Source organism: Phoxinus phoxinus (genome assembly GCF_949152265.1).
Source record: "Phoxinus phoxinus genome assembly, chromosome: 1".
Taxonomy (NCBI): Eukaryota; Metazoa; Chordata; class Actinopteri; order Cypriniformes; family Leuciscidae; genus Phoxinus; species Phoxinus phoxinus.
Window position 1 is genome coordinate 37344009 of NC_136876.1, and position 24904 is coordinate 37368912.

Here is a 24904-nt window from a genome sequence, read left to right on the forward strand (position 1 = left end):
TAAACTCCATCTAAAACCATAAACAGCATTTTGCTAATTACTTTATAATAATTATTATGCATGTGGCTTTTTTTACCTAATATTAAACAAAATTCATGTCACACACAATGGCAAAACTGAAATCAAGTGACCATTTACAATGCTTTTAAAACACTATCACTGTTAATATCGTTTGAACCCAAAATCTTGAATAAATTCCATGGATATACATCAACTAGGCCTACCCTCATAATCATACCCACATTTTGCACAAATAAGGCCTATTTTGCACTACTTTCATGTATGCAACTTATAAAGTGCAGATTCATGGTTGTTTAGCCTATTATTAGGCTACATATTTCTTTGGAACTGCAACAACTTTGTGGAAGCACACAAAATAATGTTTTTTTTTTAAAAGTGACAATAAGGATCTTGAATCTCCAGTTGAAAAAGTTAACTGTATGCTTTATTTCGCTGTAGTTTGGATGTATTAAGTTGATCACATGTCGAAATGACCTTGAGATTTCACCAGATGGCAGTGTCATACAACTACATTGGTAGCCTACCTTCAAAAAGTTTTTGTTTAGTCAACTGATAAAATCTATATACATCACATGCCAACTAAAGAAGGCTCTTTTTTAATTTATTAGTATTATTATTTCAACTTAAGTCATGTACGCTTTTGATTATATTTTTTTAATCGATTTGGACGCATTTTCACAACATTAGAATATCGCTGGACTTGGTACATCTCTATGCATTGCTGCTCCACGACTGATCTTTAAGAGTAAGATGTTATGAGAATTACTCATACTCATCTAAAAATCGCTTTTATTCCGTTCACTTTCTAACCTAGCAGGTTAGAATGTCGATGTGGTGTCAGTTCTCCAAATGTTACGAAGGGTTAACTCAACTTCATTACATCACCGGCTAAACACAATGAGAGCGGCCATCTTCACCAACATCAACAACCGATACTTCAGTGAAGAAAGAGAAAACATTTTCTGCCGGAATTCTATTGTATTCTAGATGTGTCATTCAAGGGAACACGTATAATTTAGAAGCCAAGACACGGTAAGTTTTATTCGTTTTTTTTTTTCTTGCGTAGCCTATCTATAAGATGCTGCCGCTCGCCTGAGTGAATGACACTCCACAGTTTTTAATGCGTTACGAGTGACACTTTGTATAGGCTAACGTTACCTGTGTAATAATTCGGAATAATGAGTCATAAGCTGAACTCTTACCTAACGGGACGACTGATAAATGGACATTTTCGCTGCGCAAGTGTCATGACACTTTAGGAACTCGTTTGAGTAAGTTTAGGGAATATTTTGGAACATCATGACATTAATAATTGACGTCAATTCACTTAATAATTATTCTATAATTATCTAATCCAGGTAAATAAGCGTAAAAAAGTGTTTTATTCTTGTACATTAATCGTAAATTTAATTTGAAATAGGCTAATCACTTAATTTTCCTTTTCAGTAGTTGGGCTTAATTTATTTAAATAATTAGTTTATTATTGCCTGGTTATTATTGTCATTATTGCTTATTTTCTAGACTGTCCCACATTGAGTGGAAAGTTTTCATTAATATTATTGATTTTACCAACTTTTGCCTGAAAATCGGATATTGTCCAGTATGTGTTGTTGTTTGTTTGTTTGTTTGTGATCAACCTCCACAATTGAACTTAACCCTTGAATTTTTTTTGATTGATTGCAAGTGTACCATACACTGGTTTTCATAAACTGGTTTTATTATTTTATTAAGTTTAAACTTATTAAAAGTCAAAATCAACCTAACTAGGATACACCAACAAGTAACTTTAGAGGCTGTAAGTTGAAATACATTCTTAAAGCAACAGCGGCACATTTTCACTTTGTACATGTGTTGAACAAAAAGTGTGCAAGTCACATGCATCTGCTAAATGAATAATTTGTGTGCTTCACGCGAGCAGGTGTGAGGGCATTGAGTGCAGTTTGTGTTGCGTATTTGTTACCATAAACAACTGAAACGGCCTTTATAGCTCATTAAAATGTTGTTAAGTACACACACTCATGTGTTTGTCTGCAAGACAGCATTGTTCAGCGGTCCCATGCAGCGACCTTTAGCCTCAGTGTGATTTGTGTGGAGGAAGGCACAGTGCATGAAACACTCCCAGGGCCCTATCTTGCACCCAGCACAATTGACTTTGTACACCGACGCATGATTCCTATTTTGTACCCGCGCACAGCGGACTTTTCCCTCCACAGACGCACGTCTGTAAATTAGGGAATGAACTTGCGCTCGCGGGGGGCGTTTCAGCGAAAAGAGGATGCGGTTCAGCGAAAAGAGGATGCGTGTTCCGGCGCAAATGTTACCTGGTGCTATTTTTGCAGTTTTCGAAAACAATTCCGCCACTGACCAGGAAAAACCTAGTCTAAAGACAGTGGCGCGTTGCGCGTTAGTCATATGCTATTTTAAGGGAGCGTGCTTGGCCATATGTAGCGTGTGAACAACGCGCATACACTTTGATTCTCTAAACTAAACAGACGCAGCAGTTTTCATTTTTGCAAAATGCAAATCATACATTATTACGAGGAAAAATATTAACACACGAGGGAAATCATTGTTGTGTCCGTGAAGATGTGAAAAAAATAGGCATAAATCTAGATTAGCCTACACATTTACCCAAATTATTATATGCCTGTTTAACCGAAGATAATCTGGGTGGGTTTCCCCATCCCCATACAGTGTCACTTCTCTGTCTTTTACGGCCCTGACGAGAACGTCGGTCTCCTCGGCTGTGAACCGCTCCTGGCGTGCGCCTGGCAAATCCGCTGTTATAATATCAATCCGCCACCTATGAATAATGAAGCTTCAGACCAACCCATTTTAGATTTGCGTCTGGCACAAGAGTCATTTATCCCGCCGGTATAATAGCAACAGCGCCCGGGATCCGCCCACAAAGTTACTTGCGTTTCGCGTTTGATACTTGCGTTTCAGATCATTAAAATAGGGCCCCCAGTGTTTACTGCCACAGGCCTGAATAATTACTATCTACTGCAGGTAGAGAATCCTTAATTAGGGCGAGCTTTATGCCTAAAGATAGTCTCGATCATAGGCCACCTTTTCTTGCAAAACATATTCACTAAAAATCAGTAAATTCAGTTCAGTAGGTCGTCCTTTTGACTCATAATGTCACTGTGGACACTTACAGTGTGTACTGTTATTCTGTTTCTGTCTATTTGCAGTCATTGTAGTCAAGGAGAACATAACAACCACCAAAAACTTCAGGAACCTGATTGTTATTATTGATATTTATTTAAGCTTTTCATATTAATGGGCTCTGCTACAATGTAACAAACCCACAGAGTTGTCAAAAATAGTGAATGTGTGTTATGATTTAAGAATAATATTTGCAAGCAGCTCTTAAATGGTAGAGCCATGTGTTTTAATTGTTTATCTGTGCCAGTTTGCCTGCATAGCATCAAATGCCACCTTATTTTTACAGCTTCTCGGCTTATAGATCTTATATAGCCATGCCGCTTTTCAGCTCTGCGCTCGTTGTGTTCTGTCTTCCGGTTTGTGTTTCCACAGCATGAAGGTAAGATCGTATGGATTTATGAATGAACCGCTCGTTTTAAAATCTTCTACAGACATTTGTTTTGACATCCGCTTCAAACATTACAATGCTCATGATATTTTTGTTAACTCTACAATATAAGTAAAACAGGAAGTCAAAACATTGTGCGCTTGTTTCTATCATAGATGTATACATACTATATAATATATACTATCTAAGTAGTATTATATAATATCATTAGCGGTTGTTTCTATGGGCCGCTATACGTAAGCCGTCCGCCATATTGGAACCGTCAAAGCCGGACCCTGGTGCGCAACAAACCAGCGGACCGAGACCCCTGAAAAGGTGGGTCCCGGTCCGCTTCCAAACAGTGGTTCTTCTGAAATATGAATGCAACATGGACCAAAGGCATCTAAACAAACCAAAAACAGGATGAGATGTCACAAGATGCTCAAGCATACCTATTTTATTTCTCATCATATGAGATACGTTGCCTATTACAGTTCGGTACAGGTGTCAGAAATAATCTTTATTTGTGTGCAATTCTGCTGCTGTTTTTGGCTTTTTGTGAGTTCTCAGCTGGTAAAAATACCATCATATGTACGCACACAAAACAGTTTTGGATGTTCGGTAAGTTCTGTCGCAAAATATAGTTCATCATAAAAGCTGTGTTTTGTTTTGTATATTTAGGTTTGTTGAAGCAGCTGACTAAATATATCAAGAGCACCCACTAAACTACAAGTAGTCCAATGATCTCAATCGTATTTTTCTCAAAATAGCCTATGTTTTTATACTTTTAGTATTCTCTAACCAAAATAGTTTTTTCTCACCTAAATATAGCTTCTGGACGTTGACTTGACAAATAAAGCATTCTTCATTGATGACAGGCTGAATCTTACCCACCGCAGGTGTCAGTTCACCACAGCATATTTCACATACATCTGTCATTCCTCAAGCAGCATGTGCTGAAAAGATGAATGGTGAGGACTGTTCCCTGTCTTTGAATCAATTTAAAGGAATTCTGACTTTGTCTTAAACAACGGCCCGTGTTTTGATACTCTCTTCCATCCTCTGGTCCATGTCCACACTCCTACAGTTAAGACAGGACCTTTAGACTACAGCTGTGCTCAAGCAGAACTTGAAAGCTGGAGGTTCTGGTATTTATAGTGACTGTAAGCATGGTGTGTCCCTGGTGGTCTGGACATTGTTTTCTTAGTCTGCTGCGTCGCCTGTTTGACTTAAAGCTTGCGGCTTCAACGTTGTTATCGTTACCTGTTATCATCGGGTAAATGTTATTTTGTGCATTTGAACTGTAGCTTGGAAAGTTACAGTTCACAAACAAGAATGAGATCATTGCTTTTGTAGATATCCGTGTTCCGTTAAGCTTAACATCTTCCTGGCTTTTTTAAAGTTCGTATTTCAAACGAATGCTCGGAAAAAAGAGAATCGGGATAATTTTTCTGCTCGCATGACACAATAACATTCCACTGAGATGTCATGTGATGTGACCTCACAGGCTTTGATGCTAATGAACCAGATTCATATCCATGCTCAAGTGTCCTCAGATCAAAAGACTTCAACATAATTATTAAGTCAGCGCTGCCAACCAAAAGTTAAGCCTCTCAAATGGTCGACGAACTCGCGTAGGATGCGCTGTGATAATATTGCGCAAAATGACTCGTTGGGTCACGCCTGTTTTCCTCATATATCTTTTCTCTCTAAGTATCTCCAATAGTATATTACAGAATGGGACAGAATAGCAGTTAGCATGTTTCGTTAAAAATAAATATTGGAAAAAAAATCACATGGTGCGACTTACAAGATAAGTCTTAAGAAAAAGATAAAATAGGAAATGATATCATTAAAACACCCTCATTACTGTGTTAAGGTCAAGAAGTCTCTATAAATATCAGATGCTTTTGACCTTATTAATGCAAGACAAGGTGTGACTCGACAAAAACTGATAAGTAATATTTTGGATATTTGTACAAGTAATTTTTACCTTTAACAATATATTTTAAAACATTTATGAAAATAGCATTTAAGACATACATTCAAATGTATTCAGTACATGAGGAAAATATTACTTTTTATACAACGCATGACATTTTAGAGGTAATTGAATTTAAACTTTTGTTAAAATTGTATTTATGTTGGACGCTCTTTATTTGTCATTGCCTTAGCTTGTTCCAGTTTGTTTTTGATTAGGAACTAGCACTGATGTCTGGTGTTGATGTGTTTGTTTACCCGAAAAGAACACTATGAAAAGTGCTTAAATCATCACTCTGACCATTGTTCGAAATGATCAAGTTCATGTCATTGTTTGCCACATTGTTGCTTGATGAAACTAGGACACTATTATGAGTCAGACTGACAAACATCTGTTGTTCTGAAAAATATGCGTAATGTTTGTAGTAAAGCAAATTTCATGAAAACCTATTAAAACTCAAAATAACTGCACTTCTCACTTATTGGGTTGAATCATACTGTCAAAAAATGGGAAGTAGATTCTGAGAAGTAATTGTATGATCATGAGGAACCAGAGAGTCAGTTTCTGAAATTGATTAAAACATTAGCATTGATTTAAAATTAAATCTGTAAAACATCAGTATATGCCGACTGGCTGACAGCAGGCTATTTTGATTACTGGTTTAGCGATCCCTCACTACTGACTCCCTGGGGAGTCCTGTGCTGGGCCAATGACATGAGGGGAAGTGGGAGGGGCAAAGGCCATGTGCAACGCGCTCAGGGACAGCCTCTTGGGAATTAGCTGGCTTTCTGGGAAAGTTAAAATGTGGGATAATTTTTGGGAACGGTAAAGGAATTTCCCCCCTCTCTTTTCTTTTCCTCACTCGAACGGGTCTCACAGTGTTTTCTTTGTGCTGACTCCTGATGCCTGCGTTCTTCGCGCACACATGGAAAAGCGTTGGAGGGGTTTCTTTTTTATTTCTGATGCTTATTTTGGCCGGTCTCACAGCTATATTTAGCAGCACAGCTGACCCCCTCCAGTTTACTGTGGATGAGTCATTCAGTGTTTGTGTGAGGAGAAGTTCTCATTGTGTAGTAATGTGGTAATACGGCCATAATGTGTTCTGCCAAATGCCACTTGGATTTGGTGTTTGGACTGTACGGAACAACTGTTAACTATTTTAAATAAACAGAAACTCACTAGGATTTTTTTCCATTCAACATAACAAACTCAAATTGCAAAATGTATGTTTTATTAAATCCATTACAATGCGTGATTGTATTAATTAACTTGCTAACACTTTACGATAATGTCTAATTTGTTAACATTAGTTAATGTGAACTAACTACGAGCACTATATTTTACAGAATGTATTAACCTTTGTTAATGTTAACTAATTTGAACTAACTATGAGCACTATATTTTACAGAATGTTTTAACCTTTGTTAATGTTAACTAATAAAAATAAAAATTGTTTATTGATTGCTCTTGTTAGTTTACAGTACATTAATGTTAACGGATACCCGGAGCTGTTCACGTCCTCAGACTCGGATTTATGCGTGACTGTCAACACTATCAATGCCTAAATGAATCTTCAGCAGTCAAGTGGTACAAGTTAGCCTGGCTCCGCCCTCCTGCGTACTTCCGCTCAATTTTCATTTTCCTTCAGTACTACGTCTGGGCTTGCGGGATATTCTTGGGTTTTCTCCGATCAATTTTTTACCGGTCCAATCAGTGAACGGAGAGAGTGGTTGACAACGATGATATTGAGGTCGTGCGTTAGTTTGAGTTGACATACGTCGCGACAAAACGTTAGCGATTGGTTATGGCAGATCCAGAGTGGCTCTGGGCAGATCCAAAAGTTTTAAACTTCAACAGAGTACCCGCCTACAAGGAAGTTAACGCTTTTCAATGGAGAGTGGCCAGACTCTCTGTACAAATGAAATGTACGAGAGTCTGGTAGGACCAGGCCAGGTAAGTAAGAGCTCAAGTTGTTTAAAGCTCCAGTCCGTAACTTTTTTTGAGTTAAAAATTTATCCAAAATACATTTTTGAGCAAGTATTGTACATAACAAGCCAGTGTTCCAAACTATCTGCTTGCCTTAGCTCGATTCAAAACGGTAAGCTTGTAATAATGTTTTTAATTCCAGTGGTACTGGTGGATTTCCGCGGGAAATGCTTGGTCACTCGAGCGTCTTTGCGTCATTACGTCACATCTGTACACATAAAGAAGGTGTCTCGGCTAGTGTAGGCTATATTGCGTGTGAGGATGTGGAGGTGGAGATTTGTAGCCTTTTCTCACAGCACTTGATATAACTAAACTTTTCAATTTGATGGCGGTTCCAGAAAGGTACAAACGACAATCACCAGTGATGAGATAATTCACCCGTTGTAAAATGCAAAAGACTTCGGAGTGGCTACAGAGACTGCAACCGGCTCATGCGAAAACAAGGATAAATATCGGAAGGGCTTTTGAAAGGTGACGTGAACTCCGTGTTTTAAAGGGGTCCAAAACGGGCGCAGAAACAACTCTTTTTTTTCTTTCTGCTGGACAAGTAAGAAATTTCAACGGTTCAATAATGTAACAGTAGCGCTCTTGTTCGCTTAATTCATTCAGTTATGGAGTAGGCTACTGAAATACATGTAGTCACGTAATAATGATGTTGTTAACATCAACAATTTGACTACAAAGTATAATTTGCACGGTTTGACCGTTAAATCGTTAGATTTAATCGGCGCAATTTACTGCAATGATTTTTTCCCTTAGTTGGTCAGACTCAGAACAAAAGTGGATGTTATTTGTTCAGATGACATTTTCCAGTGAAAATTCTTATGTTGGTCATACTTCCAAAAAGTAGAATCTGTGATTCTGAATGACAGTATCCACACCGGCGCGGTGACATAATATAGCCTACAGCCGTACATTCTCCTCAAAACATTGGATTCATGCCGAGGCACAACTCACAACAAAGAGGAAAGGCTACGGACTGCAGGTTTAAGTTCATTATTATTGTAATGTCTTTGTGCTCTGAGACGTGATTTAATGCCGTGTCTTGTCTCGTGATGCTTTGCAGACTCTGCTGTGTGCGTTTATGTGTTTTCAAAGGGGGGCGTGGCTTTTCTCTGAAGGGAGGGTGGGATCTCATGCTTTCAAAGCTAGCTTGCTATTGCTAGCTTTTCTGAAATTGCCTTCCATAGCTTTAAAGGAGAACTCCGGGCAATTTTTTTATGAATGAGTACATTTATTTTATTAGGATAAACCCCTTGAGATGCATCATCTCGTTTTCAAGGGGGTCCTAAAGTACATCACAACCATCACAAAAGAACAAAGTACAATTATACATACTAGACAAACAAATACATACAGAACCACAAACACACACAAAAAAGAAAAAAGAAAAAAAAAGACAATAATATTAACCGAAATATACCGAACTTTACAACCACTCGATCAAATGAGCAGAAATACATTTGAAATTGAATGTATAAAGTATATATATATGTATTTGGATCACAAAATAATAATACAATTAATTTAAATAAAAATTCACATTGAGTCAGCATCATACATTACAAGATTTTTTTAAGTTAATCTTGATCGTTATACCTTTGTGAGTACTGTCTATAGAAAAAAAAAACGAACCGGATTGCTGCTTGCAACACGGAGCTGCTACCGCTAATGCCCAGAGCTCACACTCAGCTAAAACGGCAGTTATGGGGGCATATTCATAAAGAGTGTTTTTGTGCCTCTTAACAGACACAAAATGCTATTAAAATGTCTGTCCAACATGAACAGGGTCCTTAGATGACAACAAGATGCGTTTAGCAACTTAGCCATTGTTTAAATTCACCTAAATAGTGTTTTAGACGGCTAGCTGTTGTCTTGCGCTGAAGTCCCGTGGGAACTCCCGTTTTTTTGTTTGTTTTTTGAACAAAAAGCACAGGGGATACATGTATCAAGCACAAAAAGTAAAAATAAGAATAAGTCATAAAACTCCAAGTAAAGCAAGGCAGTAGATAAGGGATAGTTTATACATTAAAAAAAAAGAAATGTATATATATTTAAAATAATAATTCACAAACCAATCATAGAAACTACACATCCAAAAAATTAATACAAGTACATGGGAAATACAAAAAATAAATAGTAATCTTCAGAAAATCAAGAGATAATTTATAATGAAACCACAATTTATTTGAGCAACAAAGAAATACAATTATTTCATGACTCTCTTTGTTTATCAGCTAATAAGAAAGCTGCCAAAGCTTTCTTATTAGCTGATAAACAAAGAGAGTCATGAAATAATTTTAAATCAACACTCTTAAGTCTAAAATTGGGCTTAGAATTAGTTACTTTACACTTATGAAGATGAAACTCACCACATAAAGTAAGCAGTTTTAATCTGTCATCCATCTCCTTTGAGTCCCAAATCAAAAACAACTCATTCACAACTTCAAAAGTAAAGAGTTTGTAAGAAGCAGAACAAAATAAGCCAAGCCTTACTCCCGTTGTATTGTAGCCGAGAAAAGGTAAATAGCAGTGTGCTGGTGGGAGGAGCGTCGTGTGTGTGAAGAGTGATGATCGGAGTTGCTCACAAATGAAGAAGAAATGGTTCGTAACGTAACTATGGAGAATAGAAGATTTTGAACACATGGAAGAGGCTTTTGAGTTTGATGGTCATCCTTATTTATTCAAACCCGAGTATACAGACGAAGAACTAGCCTCACACTCTTCAGTCAACAATACCTTTTCCCCGCTACAACGGAAGTTCCCACGGGACTTCAGCGCGAGACTACTTCTCCTTTAACAGCGGTTTTCTCACCTTTATTTAAATGAAAGCACAGAGCACGTATTTACATATTCATCTAAATGTCGCTCTCAGCAGTGTGGACGGTGTCGGGATGTCCGCTAATAGTAAACCATTGGTCACGTATTTCTAACTTATTTTTACACCTATAAGTGAAAAAAAAAGTAAAAAAGAACATCGCTGTGAGTATGTAGTATAGCCTTCCGGTTTATATTTCCACATTATGAAGGTAAAATCTTACAGATGAACCACTATTTTTAAAATCTTCTCTGTCATCTGTCTCTCATTTGTTATGACATCAGTTTCAACATTACAATGCTCATGATAACTTTTGTTAACTACAATAAGTAAATCCACTTCACCACTACTCTTCGACATTAATGCCATATAAATATAAAGAGCTAGGCCTACTGCAAAAAAGGAAGTTCAACCACAAAATATTAAAGATGGCTGCATCTGGCGCATAAGGTCTATCGGGGACTTCATCGTAAAGAGTTATCGTTAACATTTCCATTTATGCGTTATGTATCCAAAGCATTGCATTCAAGCTTTACATTTTTTTCAATGCAGTCACTGCCTGGGAATCGAACCCATGACCTTGGGATTGCTAATGCCATGCTCTACTATTTGAGCTACAGGAGCTACAGGATCAATCTATCTCCATAGAGAGAGTCAAGTTGTTTACACTGAGTTCTCAGTCATGCACATCTTGACTTCCTTTTCTAGGTGGAGTGAACAAAAAAAAAAAAACACAGCAGTGAACTGGCCGTTGAATTTAGTGGCCGACAGTGGTACAGTGATGTCCCCATTTGGCCAGAATTTCCTCTTCAAAACTGAAAACCTAATTCTGTTTGAGATTTCAAAATTGTGCTGGACTAAGATGGATTCTCAATGTGTCACTGAGAGGGGCTTACCGCTGATCCTTAGCGAGAAAACAGCCGAAAGTCTTTAAACTCAGCTGAATAAGATTGAAAGCAGGGAATGTGAGCAGGCAGGAAAGCCAGCCAAGGCTTAGTCAAGTCATCAAGGCTTGTAAGTCTGGAAGAGTTAAGACATTCATCAGCCTGTTGTTTTTAATTTGCACAAGATAACAAGTTCACAGTGCTCACCGAGTCACTGAAACAGTCACTTAATCAGGGGGTCATGAACCTATTATTCTGAGGGGGCACCAGTGACCAGTCAGTCTTGGATAATATCGGTGTATTCCTATCATTTTTAATAAACCAAGTGAAATTGAAGACTTTTGCCACATCATTTAAAACAACAACAACAACAGTTTAAATTTCACATTGCACATACAAAGACACAATGTTTTGTTTGTATGCTACATTTAAAATTCAGACATGTCACTTCTGATAGTGTGAAATAAGATCAAATGTAAACAGAGCTTAATATGGGCTGTAGAGAGCAACACGGCCGAATGTTTGTCTTGTTGTGCTTTAATGAACATTAATGCTCTGTTTGCGGAGGTTGTGTTTGAGGCTGGAGTACAGGCTCTCGTAAGCTTGTTTTCCATATCTCTTCATGGCCTCTTCTGTGGAGTGGCACACATCCATAAATATCTGTCATTCTATTGTTTAGCCATTAATCAGTGCACAAGCAGATTAGCGTTTCCACAGCAACTGCATTGATTAGATGCTAGCCACCCTTCCCTTTCCTTGCCCTCTTCTTCACATGCTAGTTTGCAGTCGGACGAGGTAGAACGGCTCTACTTTCACCTCCGGGAAACTTCGAATGGAAAGGGTTAGGAAGTTTGAACCTGTTGTAGTTCTGTTTAATTTAATGACAGGTTTAAATGTGTTTCAGAGGCATCATGATGACCTAGTGATCTTCATCAGGAGCACTGCAGCACAAAGCATCCTTCTCCTTTGACAGGTAAATCTTCTCTTCTCTGAGAGATTAGAATTAAAGTTACTGTGGTAGAGTTGCCATTTTATATGAGCAAGTAATTGTATATGAGCAAGTAATTGTAAAACAGTTTATTACATTGTGTACTGCTTTTCCGTTGTCCATTTTGACGACAGTCTTATTTTAAGGGAAGTAAAATATTAATATTTATCATTGTGATTTTAAATCAAGTTTTTAATAATTTGAACTGGCAGATGGGATTAAAAATAAATAGTTCAGGCATGAAACTCTAATGAACGCCGATTGGTTCTGTCAATGCCGTGACACCACAACAGCCAATCAGAAGTTCTTACAAATCCACATAGCCATTTACATCTTACCCTAGCCTCCCTCCTCCTCCCCAGCTCCACCTGTAGAGATCTGCTATGGGGGTTCCACCATTTCTTGCAGGAGCCTTTCCTTTGTTTATTATTTTTACTAAACTGAAAAAAAAATTGTATATGCTCAGCAGCAGCCAAAATCAAGCCTATATTTTATGCCCCATCCTAATAAATTCTGGTTGAAATTTATTCTCTCTGAGAGTTGTCATGACTGAAATACAATTGTGACTTAATTTGGGATTTTTATTATTTTATCATTGCATGATTGTTGCATAAGGCTTTGTACTCCATCCATCCATCCATTTATCCATCCATCCCTCCATCTGTCCATCCAGCCATCCCTCAATTCAAGGCATCCATCCCTCTGTCTGTCCCTGAGTCCATCCATTCATTCATCCATTCATCTTTCTTTCCGTTCATCCCTCCATCCCAATTTCTCCATCCTTTCATTCATTCATCCTCCATACATCAATCCCTCCATCCATCCATCCCTCCATCATCCATTCATCCCTTACTCTGTCCCTCTATCCATCCCTCCTTCCATATATCCCTCCATTCAAGGCATCCATCCCTCCGTCTGTCCCTGAGTTCATCCCTCCACCCATTCATCCATCCATCCCTCTGTCCGACCCTCCTGTCAGTCCCTCCATCCATTCCTCTGTCTGTCCATTCATCTAGAAATGTAACTGTTTTAAAAGCACAGCTGTCTCTTCATTGTAACATATGAGGACTACAGTGCCATCTGCTGATGGATAAAAACTATAAAACAAGGTTGTTTGGTAGGGTAAGCCTACTAAACAAAAGTATTAACAATGGCAAGATTTTAATTGACTGAGGTTATCATTCTTGCGTCATACAATTTTTTTTTTAATGAAGAATATTATACAAAAGACTGTTCCAGATAACTGTACAGTGGGCGGAGAATGTTTTGAACACTTGTGCCAAGTCGATGTCAGCCTATACTCACTATTTATGACAGTTGTGACACGCATGGCTTCAGAACAAAAGCATGTACCTGTAGGGATGCGCCTGTGCTTGTTCTCACCATCAGCCCTGCTGAACTGAAACCTCCAGAGAAAAGAGAAGGTGGTGGGTGTTTTTTGGGACATCAGTTAAGCAAGATTCCTCTCTCACAACAAAGCAACCATGAGCCCTCTCTCATGTGGTTGATTTAAAAGTTTAATTTTTTATATTTTTTATTTGTCCAGTCCATCAATTGCTCACAGGCAATCCTCTATCCTTCCACAGAAAAAAAAATAAAAAAAAATATGTGAAGTTCTCCAGACACAGACTCGGGGTAAAATAAGCAGATGCTGCGGTTTTGCCAAACTCCACTTTGTCTTCAGCTTGGCATGGAGCAATGGATCATCCAAGAGCAGGATTTGTCTTTGACAGGAGCATTTTTATAGTTTGATATAGCTCTTCATCCCATTGGTCAGTCTGTTAACTCTAATGCTGCCACTGTAGTTTTTTTTTACCCTTCTACTTCTAGAGAACCAGCTTCTGTTTCATATATATATATATATTCTGAATGTAGACGAAGTGTAGATCTTTTGGTAAACTTTTTCATTAATTTTCCTTTAGGTTTACATGGTTAATATAAATATAAATGGGTAATTTCAGACAGAGGATCAGAGTGGGTTGAAAAACAATTATTTTTAACCCTCATTCTGCCCCTTTAAGGCTTGTCAGTAAACGCCCACTGTTATGATTGGCTAACATTGTGTTTTGAAAACATTATCCACATAAAACCATAATTTACAGAAAAAGCATTATGAAAGCATTTACTTACCGTTTGTGATGCATGGCTGCTGTCAGATCCAATAAATATACTGTATTCAGAGTGAATTCTATTTGATTTGATGCAACATGACGCTCACATCCAGATAAATATCATCCATTAAGTGTCTGAACGCCAGTGGGCGGGGCCTATGGTGCGATGATAACTATTTGTCAATGTCTTGTTCTGGAGACGGTCAATGCATATGCAAATGTTTTTTCCCCATGTGATGTCACAAATCCCACAATATACAAACGAGCTTGATAAAATAAATGCTTTGTTTACAATGAGGAGGATGTTTTTAAACTATGAAACTTGCAGGATGTTAACTGATAAAAAATGGTCTCTTATATGTCAAGAGACCATTCTTGACATATAAAGATCAAAAGATCAAGGCAGATTTGAACTCTCATGCCATTACCCCTTCAAATAATTTTACATTATGCTCAAACATTCAAAAATATTTACCTAAAATGTATGATTTTTCATTGTACCTAAAATGTCAAGCCAAGTGGCATGTGGACCCAAATGATGATAGAGCTTTACTCAGAATTAACTTTTATTTTATTATCACTTTTCTGAACCATTCATAATTATTTTTCACCAAATGGTGTCAGTGTGTTAGCTGGACAGCTGTAACTATTTGTATTGTTGACTGGGGATTTGTTGAAATAATGTGCTTTAAGAAATATCAGTTCAGTGTCCCAGTAAAAATAACTAGAGCCAATGAAATTTCTGCAAAGCAATGTTTTTGTACAGTAGTTAACAAAAAAAGATAGACTGTGAAATTGCAAAGAGGTAAGCCACAGTGCAAGTCAATATACATTTTTAGTTATCAGCATTTAACTAGGGTAAGTGACTAGTATGACTCAATAGTCTCTCTCACTCTTTGTATACAGTAACTACATATATACAGGTATTCCTGATATGTTGATCATAAATTTGCAATCTGACATGTTTTGAAATCTTGCGTGTCTTGCACTTTATGGAGCCCTATAGTCTTTTAAAACGTTTTCTTTAGAAATCTCCATGTCTGAAGTGTGAAATATGGTAACATATATTTTCCAGTGCGGTGCATTGCAAAATTACTCCAAGTAGATATTACATACATCTTTGTCTAAAGTGGCCTTTCTATGTTCCAAGATGTAACACATCTGTAAGAATAACACATTAAACAGCTGGGCCAGATGTGCTGCCTGCATATACTCCCGTATAACTTGTCTTGGATTGGAGCCACATCAAGACTTATGCAACTTGCACTTTTAAACATCAGCCATACGGATTTAAGAGCTTGTTTTAAAGGTTAACTGGGAGGACAATCAAACTTATTTGATTAAATACATGGTAGTGGACACTGGGCAGTCCAAGATTAGGCCGATTTTGCTCAAGCTATTTAAAAAAAAGCTCTGTGAAATAAGAGCGTTTATTAAGTTTACCGTCACCAGTTTACAGCAAAATCTATTCTGGATCTAAACAATGTGACCTAAATGGATACACTAACCTTAGAGCTGCATTTCTGGCTCAGTTAAAGTGTATTAACAATCAATCACATACAAGTCAATTAGTTTTGCCACCACACCCCAACAACAACAACTTTAAGCTCCATTAGGGCTTTCTAATGTTTACAAGGGCTGCAAAACACTTTTGTTTTTCTGGCAGGCTGCAGTCCAAGATTCCCGCCAGTCGTCTATACCGCTGTGGTAGTGTCCAGGGAGAGACCCTTGCCTCTTCCCCCAAAGAGAAATGGAGCCCCATGAGAGTCTGGGAGTGGAGGGCGACTCAGGCATGATGGGGGTGCTGGTGCCGAGCCCACGGAGCGAAGCGGTGACCCATGACCTGGAGGAACTGTCTCTCCAGTACACTCAGAGCCTTCCACCCATCAAAGAGCGCAAGAACGGTGAGTAAGCCCATTTGGTCAGGCCCTTAGGCCATAACTCTGCTCCCAAGCTCCTATTTCCTCCTCATCCATTAAACTACCGCCCCGATTTGACACTGAGAAAATAAGGCCTGCCAGAAGGTTGAGAAATTTGTTTGCGGTAAGACATGGGGAATTACAAAGGAATTGTATGTGAATGCCAACATGTAATCATGTCTTAAGTGCTCCCTTTAACTCTTTTCCAAAGTGTTCTTGGCTCATGTTAGGGTGGACGACTGGTAAACTAATGTGATAGATTTTGGTGTCAAATATGATTGCCGAAAGTCTCCGATATAGAATGTTCTTAGTCCTGCAGTCATGTTGTGGTTTTTGTTTGGCTGTAATTCAAAGGGAACAGTTGATCATTCAAAAATGGATATTATGTTCCAAAGCTGTATGACTTTCTTTTGTGGAAAAACGAAAGGTTAAGTATAATTCCGGACTATGATGACAAGCAAATAATCACTTTCATGTTTTGGCTGTTAGATGTTGTGATGCATCTGTGAAATATATGGAAAACGCCAGCTGAAAAATATGGAAAATATTTACTGTAATAGTTTTGTAAGGCTGAAAAGGTGACGTTTAAGTAGCCCTTCCGATGACCGTTTCACTGTGTCGTCGTCTATTTCGTGCACACAATACGGACAAGCTACAGCAGGCAAACATGTCAGCAGTGTGGACGCACAAAAACTAGCTAGACTAGCAGTATGTACAATTTGTTCGGGTGACATATCAAGAGGTGGCTTGTTGTTGAAGAACTTTACTATGACTGGTTTAATTTATCAACTGAGAATACAACACCCTGAACAGCGTAGAGTTTTAAGTACTCAAATTTTGTTGAGTCAAATCTTTTCAGTGACTCCGTTCACAAGTAAATCAGACTGATCCAATCCTGTCTTAATTATTATTGCATGGAAAACAGCAACCAGGATATTTTCAAAATATCTCTTTTTGTGCTTCAAGTAAGAAAGAAAGTTAAATGGTGAGTAAATGATGACAGCTTTTTCTTTTTTGAAAGTCCCTTTAACTTGGCAGTTATAAAAAAAAAAAATCTGGTCACTCTGATGTTATCGCATTTTCCTTCTGTCTGGCTCTCACAATCCTGGCCAAAGTTTCATTCTAGAAATGTTTTACTGGTATATGAACCCTAATAAGAAGGCTGAACTTGACTCTGTCCGACCACAGAAAGAGTTCATGTCCCACTCCCTACGGACATCCTTGCCCTTGAGAATGCCAGTGTGTCCTCGGGCTGCTTGTTAATTTACTGTGCAAGGGAAGAAAAACAGAGACCCCTCCAGGCATGTGTGTATTTCTGATCCCACTACATGATGACTTTCTTCTTTACGTTCTGTGTAAATCCACAGTTTTCTCTGACCTTTTGCACTGAAATAGACTTAAAACTGTGATTCACCATGACACTTTAACATGATCTTGGAATCTTGCAATTCTTGCACTTGCAAAATATTTCGCAATATTTTGCCGAAATGTAAACACCGTTGCAAATTCAGTTAGTGTTTCCATTTCCTTGTTTTGCCTGGAAGTCCTCATGCCAAGAATCTCTTGGATTTTTTTATATTATTATTATTTAAAATAATTAGTTCTCAAACTTTTAATTATGCTATTTTCCTAAAATTATAATATTTTCCAAAATATCATATAAAGTCAGCCATATATTTTCATATATGGAGACATTTCTTGGAAAAGATTTAGTTTTTTCACTGCTTGTCATCTAATCAGTTATAGTTCTATAAAACTGAGAAGAAATCTGAACTATGGCTGTCAATAGAGTAAAATAACTGTTTAATCTAGTGATTTGTGGCTATCTTTAGACTGCAGAATGAAACTTCTTTATTGTATTTGGTTATATATATATTTAATTGTAAATATTGTAGGGCTGGACCCGAATATTCGAATATTCGTTCGGTGGGTTGGTATTCGATTTGAAAATTTGACATTCGAATATTCAGGTTTTTTTTTTTTTTTTTTTGCACACCTTAAAGTTTGCCCCCTCAAAATGGTTCTCATTCGCGCTTGAATATGTTTTACACTATAAAATCTGGTGAAATATAATACTTAAAATATAGCTTCGTTATAGCTACTTAATAAATATATTTGCTTGCTATTACATGCGCTTCATGAGGCACACGCGCGCGGTCTCTTGCTCTCTCTACCTCTCTGCCGTGCACGCGCTACACGGTTTGGAGCACAGTCTCTGTCTCGCGGGCGCTCTTGCTCGCTCTAGATTCCGAGAGATTTTAACTAATTCGCGGGCATCAGTGAGCCGCTATCAATATGCGGGAGACTCCCGGAACTTCCGGGAGACTTGGGATGTCTGTATTTCTATACTGAAATAATGTCGGCATTATAATTATTGATTTTTCATTAGGCAATTTTTTTGGTGCCCCCTCAGCTCTTGGTGCCCTAGAGCGCGTGGTTTGAGCGGCGGCGCTGACCGTGTTCTTTATTTGGCTATTACAGTTCATTCATTTATTTTTCGTTTTTCTTTATTTAAATTTTGTTTTTCTTTTATTTAAATTTCTTTTTTCTATATTTAAATTTCGTTTTTCTATATTTAAATTTCGTTTTCATTTATTTAAATTAAATTTTTATTTATTTAAATTTCGTTTTTATTTAGTTAAATTTTGTTTTATTTAGTTAAATTTCGGTTTTATTTAGTTAAATCTATACCCTACTTTGTCAGTGAGAAAAATATTATAAGACTACCTTATTAAAAATATTGCTTAAGTTAACAGACCTGTATGTGTGTGTGTTTTATATCACTAGTGCAGTGTCCGTTCTCAGAGCATATAAGCTCTGCTCACGCCGCTTCCCGTTCGCGCTTTTCTGTAGTTTATTAAAAGTTTATTAATTCTGAACGTGTTGCGTCTCGTCTGTCTATCTATATTGCACCAAATACGACACTGCACTCCCTTGTGAAGTCGTTTGGATGAACGGTTCTCGAAATAATCAAAATGCAAACGGACAGACAGACAGATTCAGGCTGCCTTTATTAGAGATAAGAATATGTTCAGTCCCCTCTCTCCGAAGCTTCGATGTTCATTACTACCAAAGCTTCGAAGCTCAAAAAATGGTATTCGGACCAGCCCTAATATATTGTCTTGTGTGTCCTGAATTTTTGGTTTTGGTTACGACTAGATGTTTTACTTCAGTGCATCACTAGATAGAAACTAGATGCACAAGGCAAGATGTAGCATATCTTCAAGAGAGGATGCATGAAAAAATCAACCACAGTTCTGAATATTGGGGCGATCCACCGTCAATGCATGTGGTTAATTAATATACTTAATGAGAACATAATGTGCAACAGACCACCTCATAACATTCAGCACAAAATGATAAACTTTAAAGAGACTTACAATAAATCCTAATACAAGGCATAATTTCTGCATTTTATCTTGGAGATATTAAATTATGAGTTTGAGTGAATTTCCTTTATCAGAAGAACTGCAGCAATAAATACTTTTTAAAGGAACACTCTTGTTTTTTCTCATAATTGATTCCTGCTCCCTGCCGCCTTAAGATATTATGAGCTCATAGAGAGTTTGTTACACTGGACTAAATCAACATGATCTGTTCCTTCTCAGGCTGCAGACCGTACCCATCCTTCCTCTTTTCAACCCACCCTTCTAAAAACTAAGCGTCACCACTGTTCACAAATTCCCCTACTGACACTTATGTCAATGTTCCCACAAGCTATCGCATGACCTACACATTATAATCATATTGACATATGAGTCTTGGCATTGACATTAAAAATGGACTGTTCACACTAATCTTCGGTTGGATCCAATTGTCCAATGACACAAACACTAAAATATACAACATTTATAGGTAGACCTTAGAGTTAGTGTCACAATGACATTCAACAACAAACTTTCAGATTCAGACTAGTCAAAAAATCATAGTCTGTGCCCATCAAACACTATGCAATTTTCAGTAAAAATCTAAACTCTGACTGTAGACTAACATCGGTTCTTGTTTTTCAGATGGCAGTTTAAAAAAATAATCAAACTTTTAAAAATACATCTCAAGAAAAGTGGTGTGTCTCTTCAATTAGCTGGGTTTTTTTGTGTGTTTTTTAAGTAAGAATGTATACTATGTAAACACCTCTAAGGAAAGTCCGATCTGGGTTAGGTAACCTCAAAACCAGCTTAATTATTTAAGGCTTTTTAAAGACCAATTAAACATTAACGGAACTAGTTTTGCACATCCCTAGTGGGTTCCCTCTCCACCGGACCCCATGAGTAGACAAAACCATACAGCACCTTAGTGGGCCCGGGACAACGCTCCCTATTGGCTTCCCCCGGGACGTTCCTGTTTTCCATTGTGTTTAATCACTTTGGCTGATTTAGATAGGCTTTGTTTAAATATTTTCTTTCCCTCTCTGCAATATTAATCTCCCGCAGCTATGAAAGAAACATCACTCGATGTAGATAAGAAATGTAATGGCATTTTTTCTGGGAAACCCCTTGAGACACAATAGTGCTTCATTGGCGGATTGCTGAAATACAAATGAGAAACAGTCAAATGTGGAATCTCAACCGTTAACATGTCGACACTAAGTGACAAAAAGAAACAGAGACATCCCTGGGGTGCTGCTTGATTGTTTTTGCCATTTTTGTTCCACGATAACATGTTTTCAATGGGGAAAAAAGGTACACATTTTATTTTCTCACTGCTAAAACTGAAGTAGCATATAAAAGAAGTATGGGAAGTTGCGGTTTTGCATGATTATTTTTGCTTTAAGTTCCTCTTTATTGTTTAAGATGAAGTTTGCATTTGAACTAGTGTTTACCCAGTGATCAGTGCTGTTGAGGGTTAACAGCCACAGCTCTTTTAGTCCCGCCTCTCCTCTCAGTCACTGACGGAGCCTGGAGCTGGAGCTGGACCGCACTCGCTGAGAACTACACACCCACAAACACTCACCCAGGCAGTCTAGAGACAGAGCCGGGGAAGGAACTTGTCGGAACGGTCTGGAATCAAACTCCACGCTGGGGAATTTCCTGCCAGATCTCACCTCGCTCCTCATTTCCCACAGCAATCCATGGGACTCCAGACACGGAAACTGTCCGATCCGTCTCTCAGCTCCATGGCCTGCCTTGAAGTGGAGACCTTGAATGTCTGCAGGGGTAAATGCAAATATTTAGCATTTAAAAAAAAATTCCAACGTGGATTAATGAGAGCATGAATTAAAATGGGGAAAGTTGATGCTAAACATGAGTGAAGGACGCTGGGAAACCAGAGTTTAGCACACGGCAGCTGGTAATTATTACCGAAACACATGTTCTGAATTGGATACAAATGTTATTGTACAAATAATTGACCAAAGTTTGTATTGTTAGGTTGAACATGAGAGTAATGATGAGGCTTGTTGTTGCTGGGTTTTTTAGGCTGTCTGATTTTGGTTGTATTTATTATATTTTAACAGGTTTTCATTCAAACTCACACCCAAACATTACCTCATTGTTCAGTTAATCATTTAGCTGGCTTATCGTTCCACTTCGGGAAAATGGATCTGCTTTTAGTGCCTTATGGGAGTAACACCTCTTTGCAGGTTTTTTTAACAATAAGACTTTCGTGTGCATGAGGATATCTTTGCGGCCTTCACTGTTATTAATATATGGCTTCAGTTGTGAGAGTTTCAAGTGAGTTATCGGTTGTTGGGAATGGTGCCCATCGATGAACCGTAAACCAAATGGTATATTCATTTATCAGATCTCAAACCTGAGCCAACATGCAGTCTCTGCTGTCCTCCAGAGCTGCAAGCACACACGAAGATAGTCATCTGTTGAGCTGCTGAAATATTCTTTCTAACAGTAATGTCAACACAGCCCAGGTCAATGTCAGAGTGTTTCTTAAACAACTTCAGTTTAGTCAACATTAACGGGCTTGTTAGCCATAACACAGCCTGTTCGTTTGATTTACGATGGTAGCGTCTGGTATGGTGCGGTCACGTTAGCGAAATTTTGCTGGCAAAAAAGGTCCATTGACTATTGTCAGTGTTGTGGAAATTGTTGTGGAAGGCACAACTCGCACAGATGTCAGTTTTAGGGCCCTGATAATATACTCGGTAAGGTTCTTTTGTTTTGTTCTTCGCTTAGGGGTAAAAAGAAGTTTGCATTTAGATAAATATGCAAATATTCTTTCCTCTCAATAACAATATAAGCACGCAACAAAAATGACAGTGGTGAGAAAACTGCAGTTTAGAAAGCATCTGTTCTTAGTGATCTAGATTTGTTTGCACCAGTTCTGCAATTTCGCTCTCAAGGTCAAAGCCACATGTATTTATATAGCATGTTATACAACAGATTGCAATTTTACAGTATTAAACATGGAAAAATAGTGTCAGTGTCGCTTTAAGTTAGAATTACAACTTTGGTTTGTACTTATAAAGCTGCTCACCAGTGTGTTCATGTCCTTAATCAAGTCTGACCTCGATGGACTGAACAGAAGAAATTAACCTGAGAACATTTCTACTTCAGAGAAGGCGGAGCCTCAGTGCCACACCTACCAATTATATAATCGCCAAGGACCAATGGTAGTTGGAATGTGTTTACAAGCCGAAGCAAACTTTTCTGGAAAGTTTACTTTGGCAAGCTGTTAAACTCTGAAAACAAAATCGAAACATACTTGGTTTGAGCCTGATTTTGTTTGAAATGTCGTCACACCAGTTTTCACCTGAAGTATATCAGGGCGTTTAAACATAGCAGCTTTCTGTTGGTCTGTTGTGGAAGTTTGCGTGAACGAAATTTCACCATCAGGCAAAATTCATGATCGTGTGGATTCTTATTGATATTAACCTGATTTAGTCTGCTAAAATTCGTCAAACAACGGTAAATGTGACCGCAATTTTAGGCTTGAATCTGGATTTAGATTGAATCTTGAGGACTGGGTTTTCGGGGAGTGAGATTTACAGGGATCTAAGATGCCTTTTGTTTATTGTACAGATTGAGAGTGAAGCCTGGAGCCACATAAAGGTCAGTCAGGGTTCAGCAGAGAACATGAGGAATGACATCAGCTCAACAAACACTGGAATGACTGCAGGCATGTCATGTACCGTCATACTGATGTGAAGATGATTACGGTATTACTCTTCCATCAAGCTTCATCCGCCACATTGTTTTGAAAAGGCCACTTGGTGGTGGCATGGATCTTGATTTGTAATGCATAACCACTTTAATATTGAAACCCACAGGAGTTCCTGGCACACATAAATAATGGAAAACATGGTTCGGGACATAATGTTCCAAGCTTTTAGGGGGGTTTTAGGAGGGGCACTTGGTCCCCTCCTTTAGTCTGTCCACTCTTTGTTCTCGGCATACATGGTTCCATTAAGAACCTTTCAAATGCACAAATGGTTCTTTAGATTATTTAAAAGTTATTCTAACTAAGAAAAAAAGGTTCTATTCAGAACTGCTCAGTGAAAGGCTTTTCAATGGGACACAAATGGTTCTTCTACAGCATTAATGCAAAAACCCTGTTTTTGGAACCTTTATTTTTAAGTGTTTGATGCAGAATGTATGTGTTTTATGTACTCCCCCCGTGCCATTTCCAAAATCTTCAGTTTCCCAGGCCTTGTTCTCACAACGGCTGGGTTTATTTTAGCAGGGGTGAGTCAGACAGAGTGGTCGCTCTCCTGGGACTTAAGCATAACTGGGTGTGCTAGGCCTCATTCTGCAGCCAATCAGATTGGCCCTGTGCTCCCAGTGCTGGCGATGGGTGGAAGCAGGGGTCTGCTGGGCATTTTCCACCTTCCGCCATCCCATTCGTCACTATCAACTGCCACCCTCCTCTTCTCCAATTTTTTTTCGCAGAGGAGTGGTGTTATTCTCTTGAACCAACATGCCCACGCGTGTGTGTTTTCGAAATGTATAAACTGCGCAGTCTAGTGGGATGGTGAAATAGCATTCAGCCCTAGCCAGGGTGTAAGTATGTGCATAACGCCCTGCATTTCACCCTTTCACTCAGGCATTCACTGTCTTTTTGATGTTCTTGGTTGTTAATGCATCAGTGCTTCCTCATCCAAAGCATAACACCTTGCATCTCGCTTTTTATGGGCAGCAAATCCAAAGCCAAGTCTTAAGCTGACATCACCTTGAGAAGTTGATAGGAACATTGCACTGTTTATTATTTTGTGCTTTGGGCGCTGTTCTGTTGTTGATCTCTCTTATAAACAGCATTCGGTTGTTTGCTTTTGAGGTCAGTACTGTTGAGATTTTCTACCACTTGAAACTTTTATTACATTTAATTAAGTACGACTCTTTGGTTGAACTTCAACCCCAAAACATTTTGGATGAAAGAGAAAATGTCACCGATTATTTGTTTGTAATAAATCATAATATAGTAACAAAATTATTATTAGGGGCCAAGCACTGAAGGTGCGGGCACCTATTGTATCTGTTCCCGTACCAAAAATAATTCTTCTTCTTCTTCCGCTCTGGGAGTCTATGGCAGCCCATAGAACCGATCGCGGGAAAGTTGTAATGGTTTGACATTCGGATAGAGGACAGTCCCAACATTAAATACACCAATTTTGGTGTGTCTAAGTCATTCCCTCTAGCGCCACCAACTGTCCAAAGTTTCACTCATGTTTATTCTAATAACTTTTGAACCACAAGGGCTAGAAACAAAATTCTT

The 24904-nt window shown here is 38.3% G+C and overlaps 1 protein-coding gene across 5 annotated transcripts in view; it reads left to right on the top strand.

The window, feature by feature from the left end:
* The first annotated feature begins 899 nt into the window (after positions 1-899).
* The window catches only part of mrtfbb (myocardin related transcription factor Bb), a 45605-nt gene continuing 21600 nt past the window's right edge, over positions 900-24904 (top strand). The window contains exons 1-3 of one of the 5 annotated variants that reach the window (XM_079635756.1): positions 900-1053; positions 12130-12198; positions 15991-16228. In XM_079635756.1, coding sequence (XP_079491882.1) covers positions 16075-16228 — 154 coding nt within the window. In that variant the 5' untranslated portion in view covers positions 900-1053; positions 12130-12198; positions 15991-16074. Of the gene's footprint in view, positions 1054-12129; positions 12199-15990; positions 16229-21157; positions 21530-23214; positions 23352-24904 lie in introns of those variants that run through there. The other 4 variants (XM_079635759.1, XM_079635757.1, XM_079635760.1 and 1 more) reach the window with 4 other exon arrangements.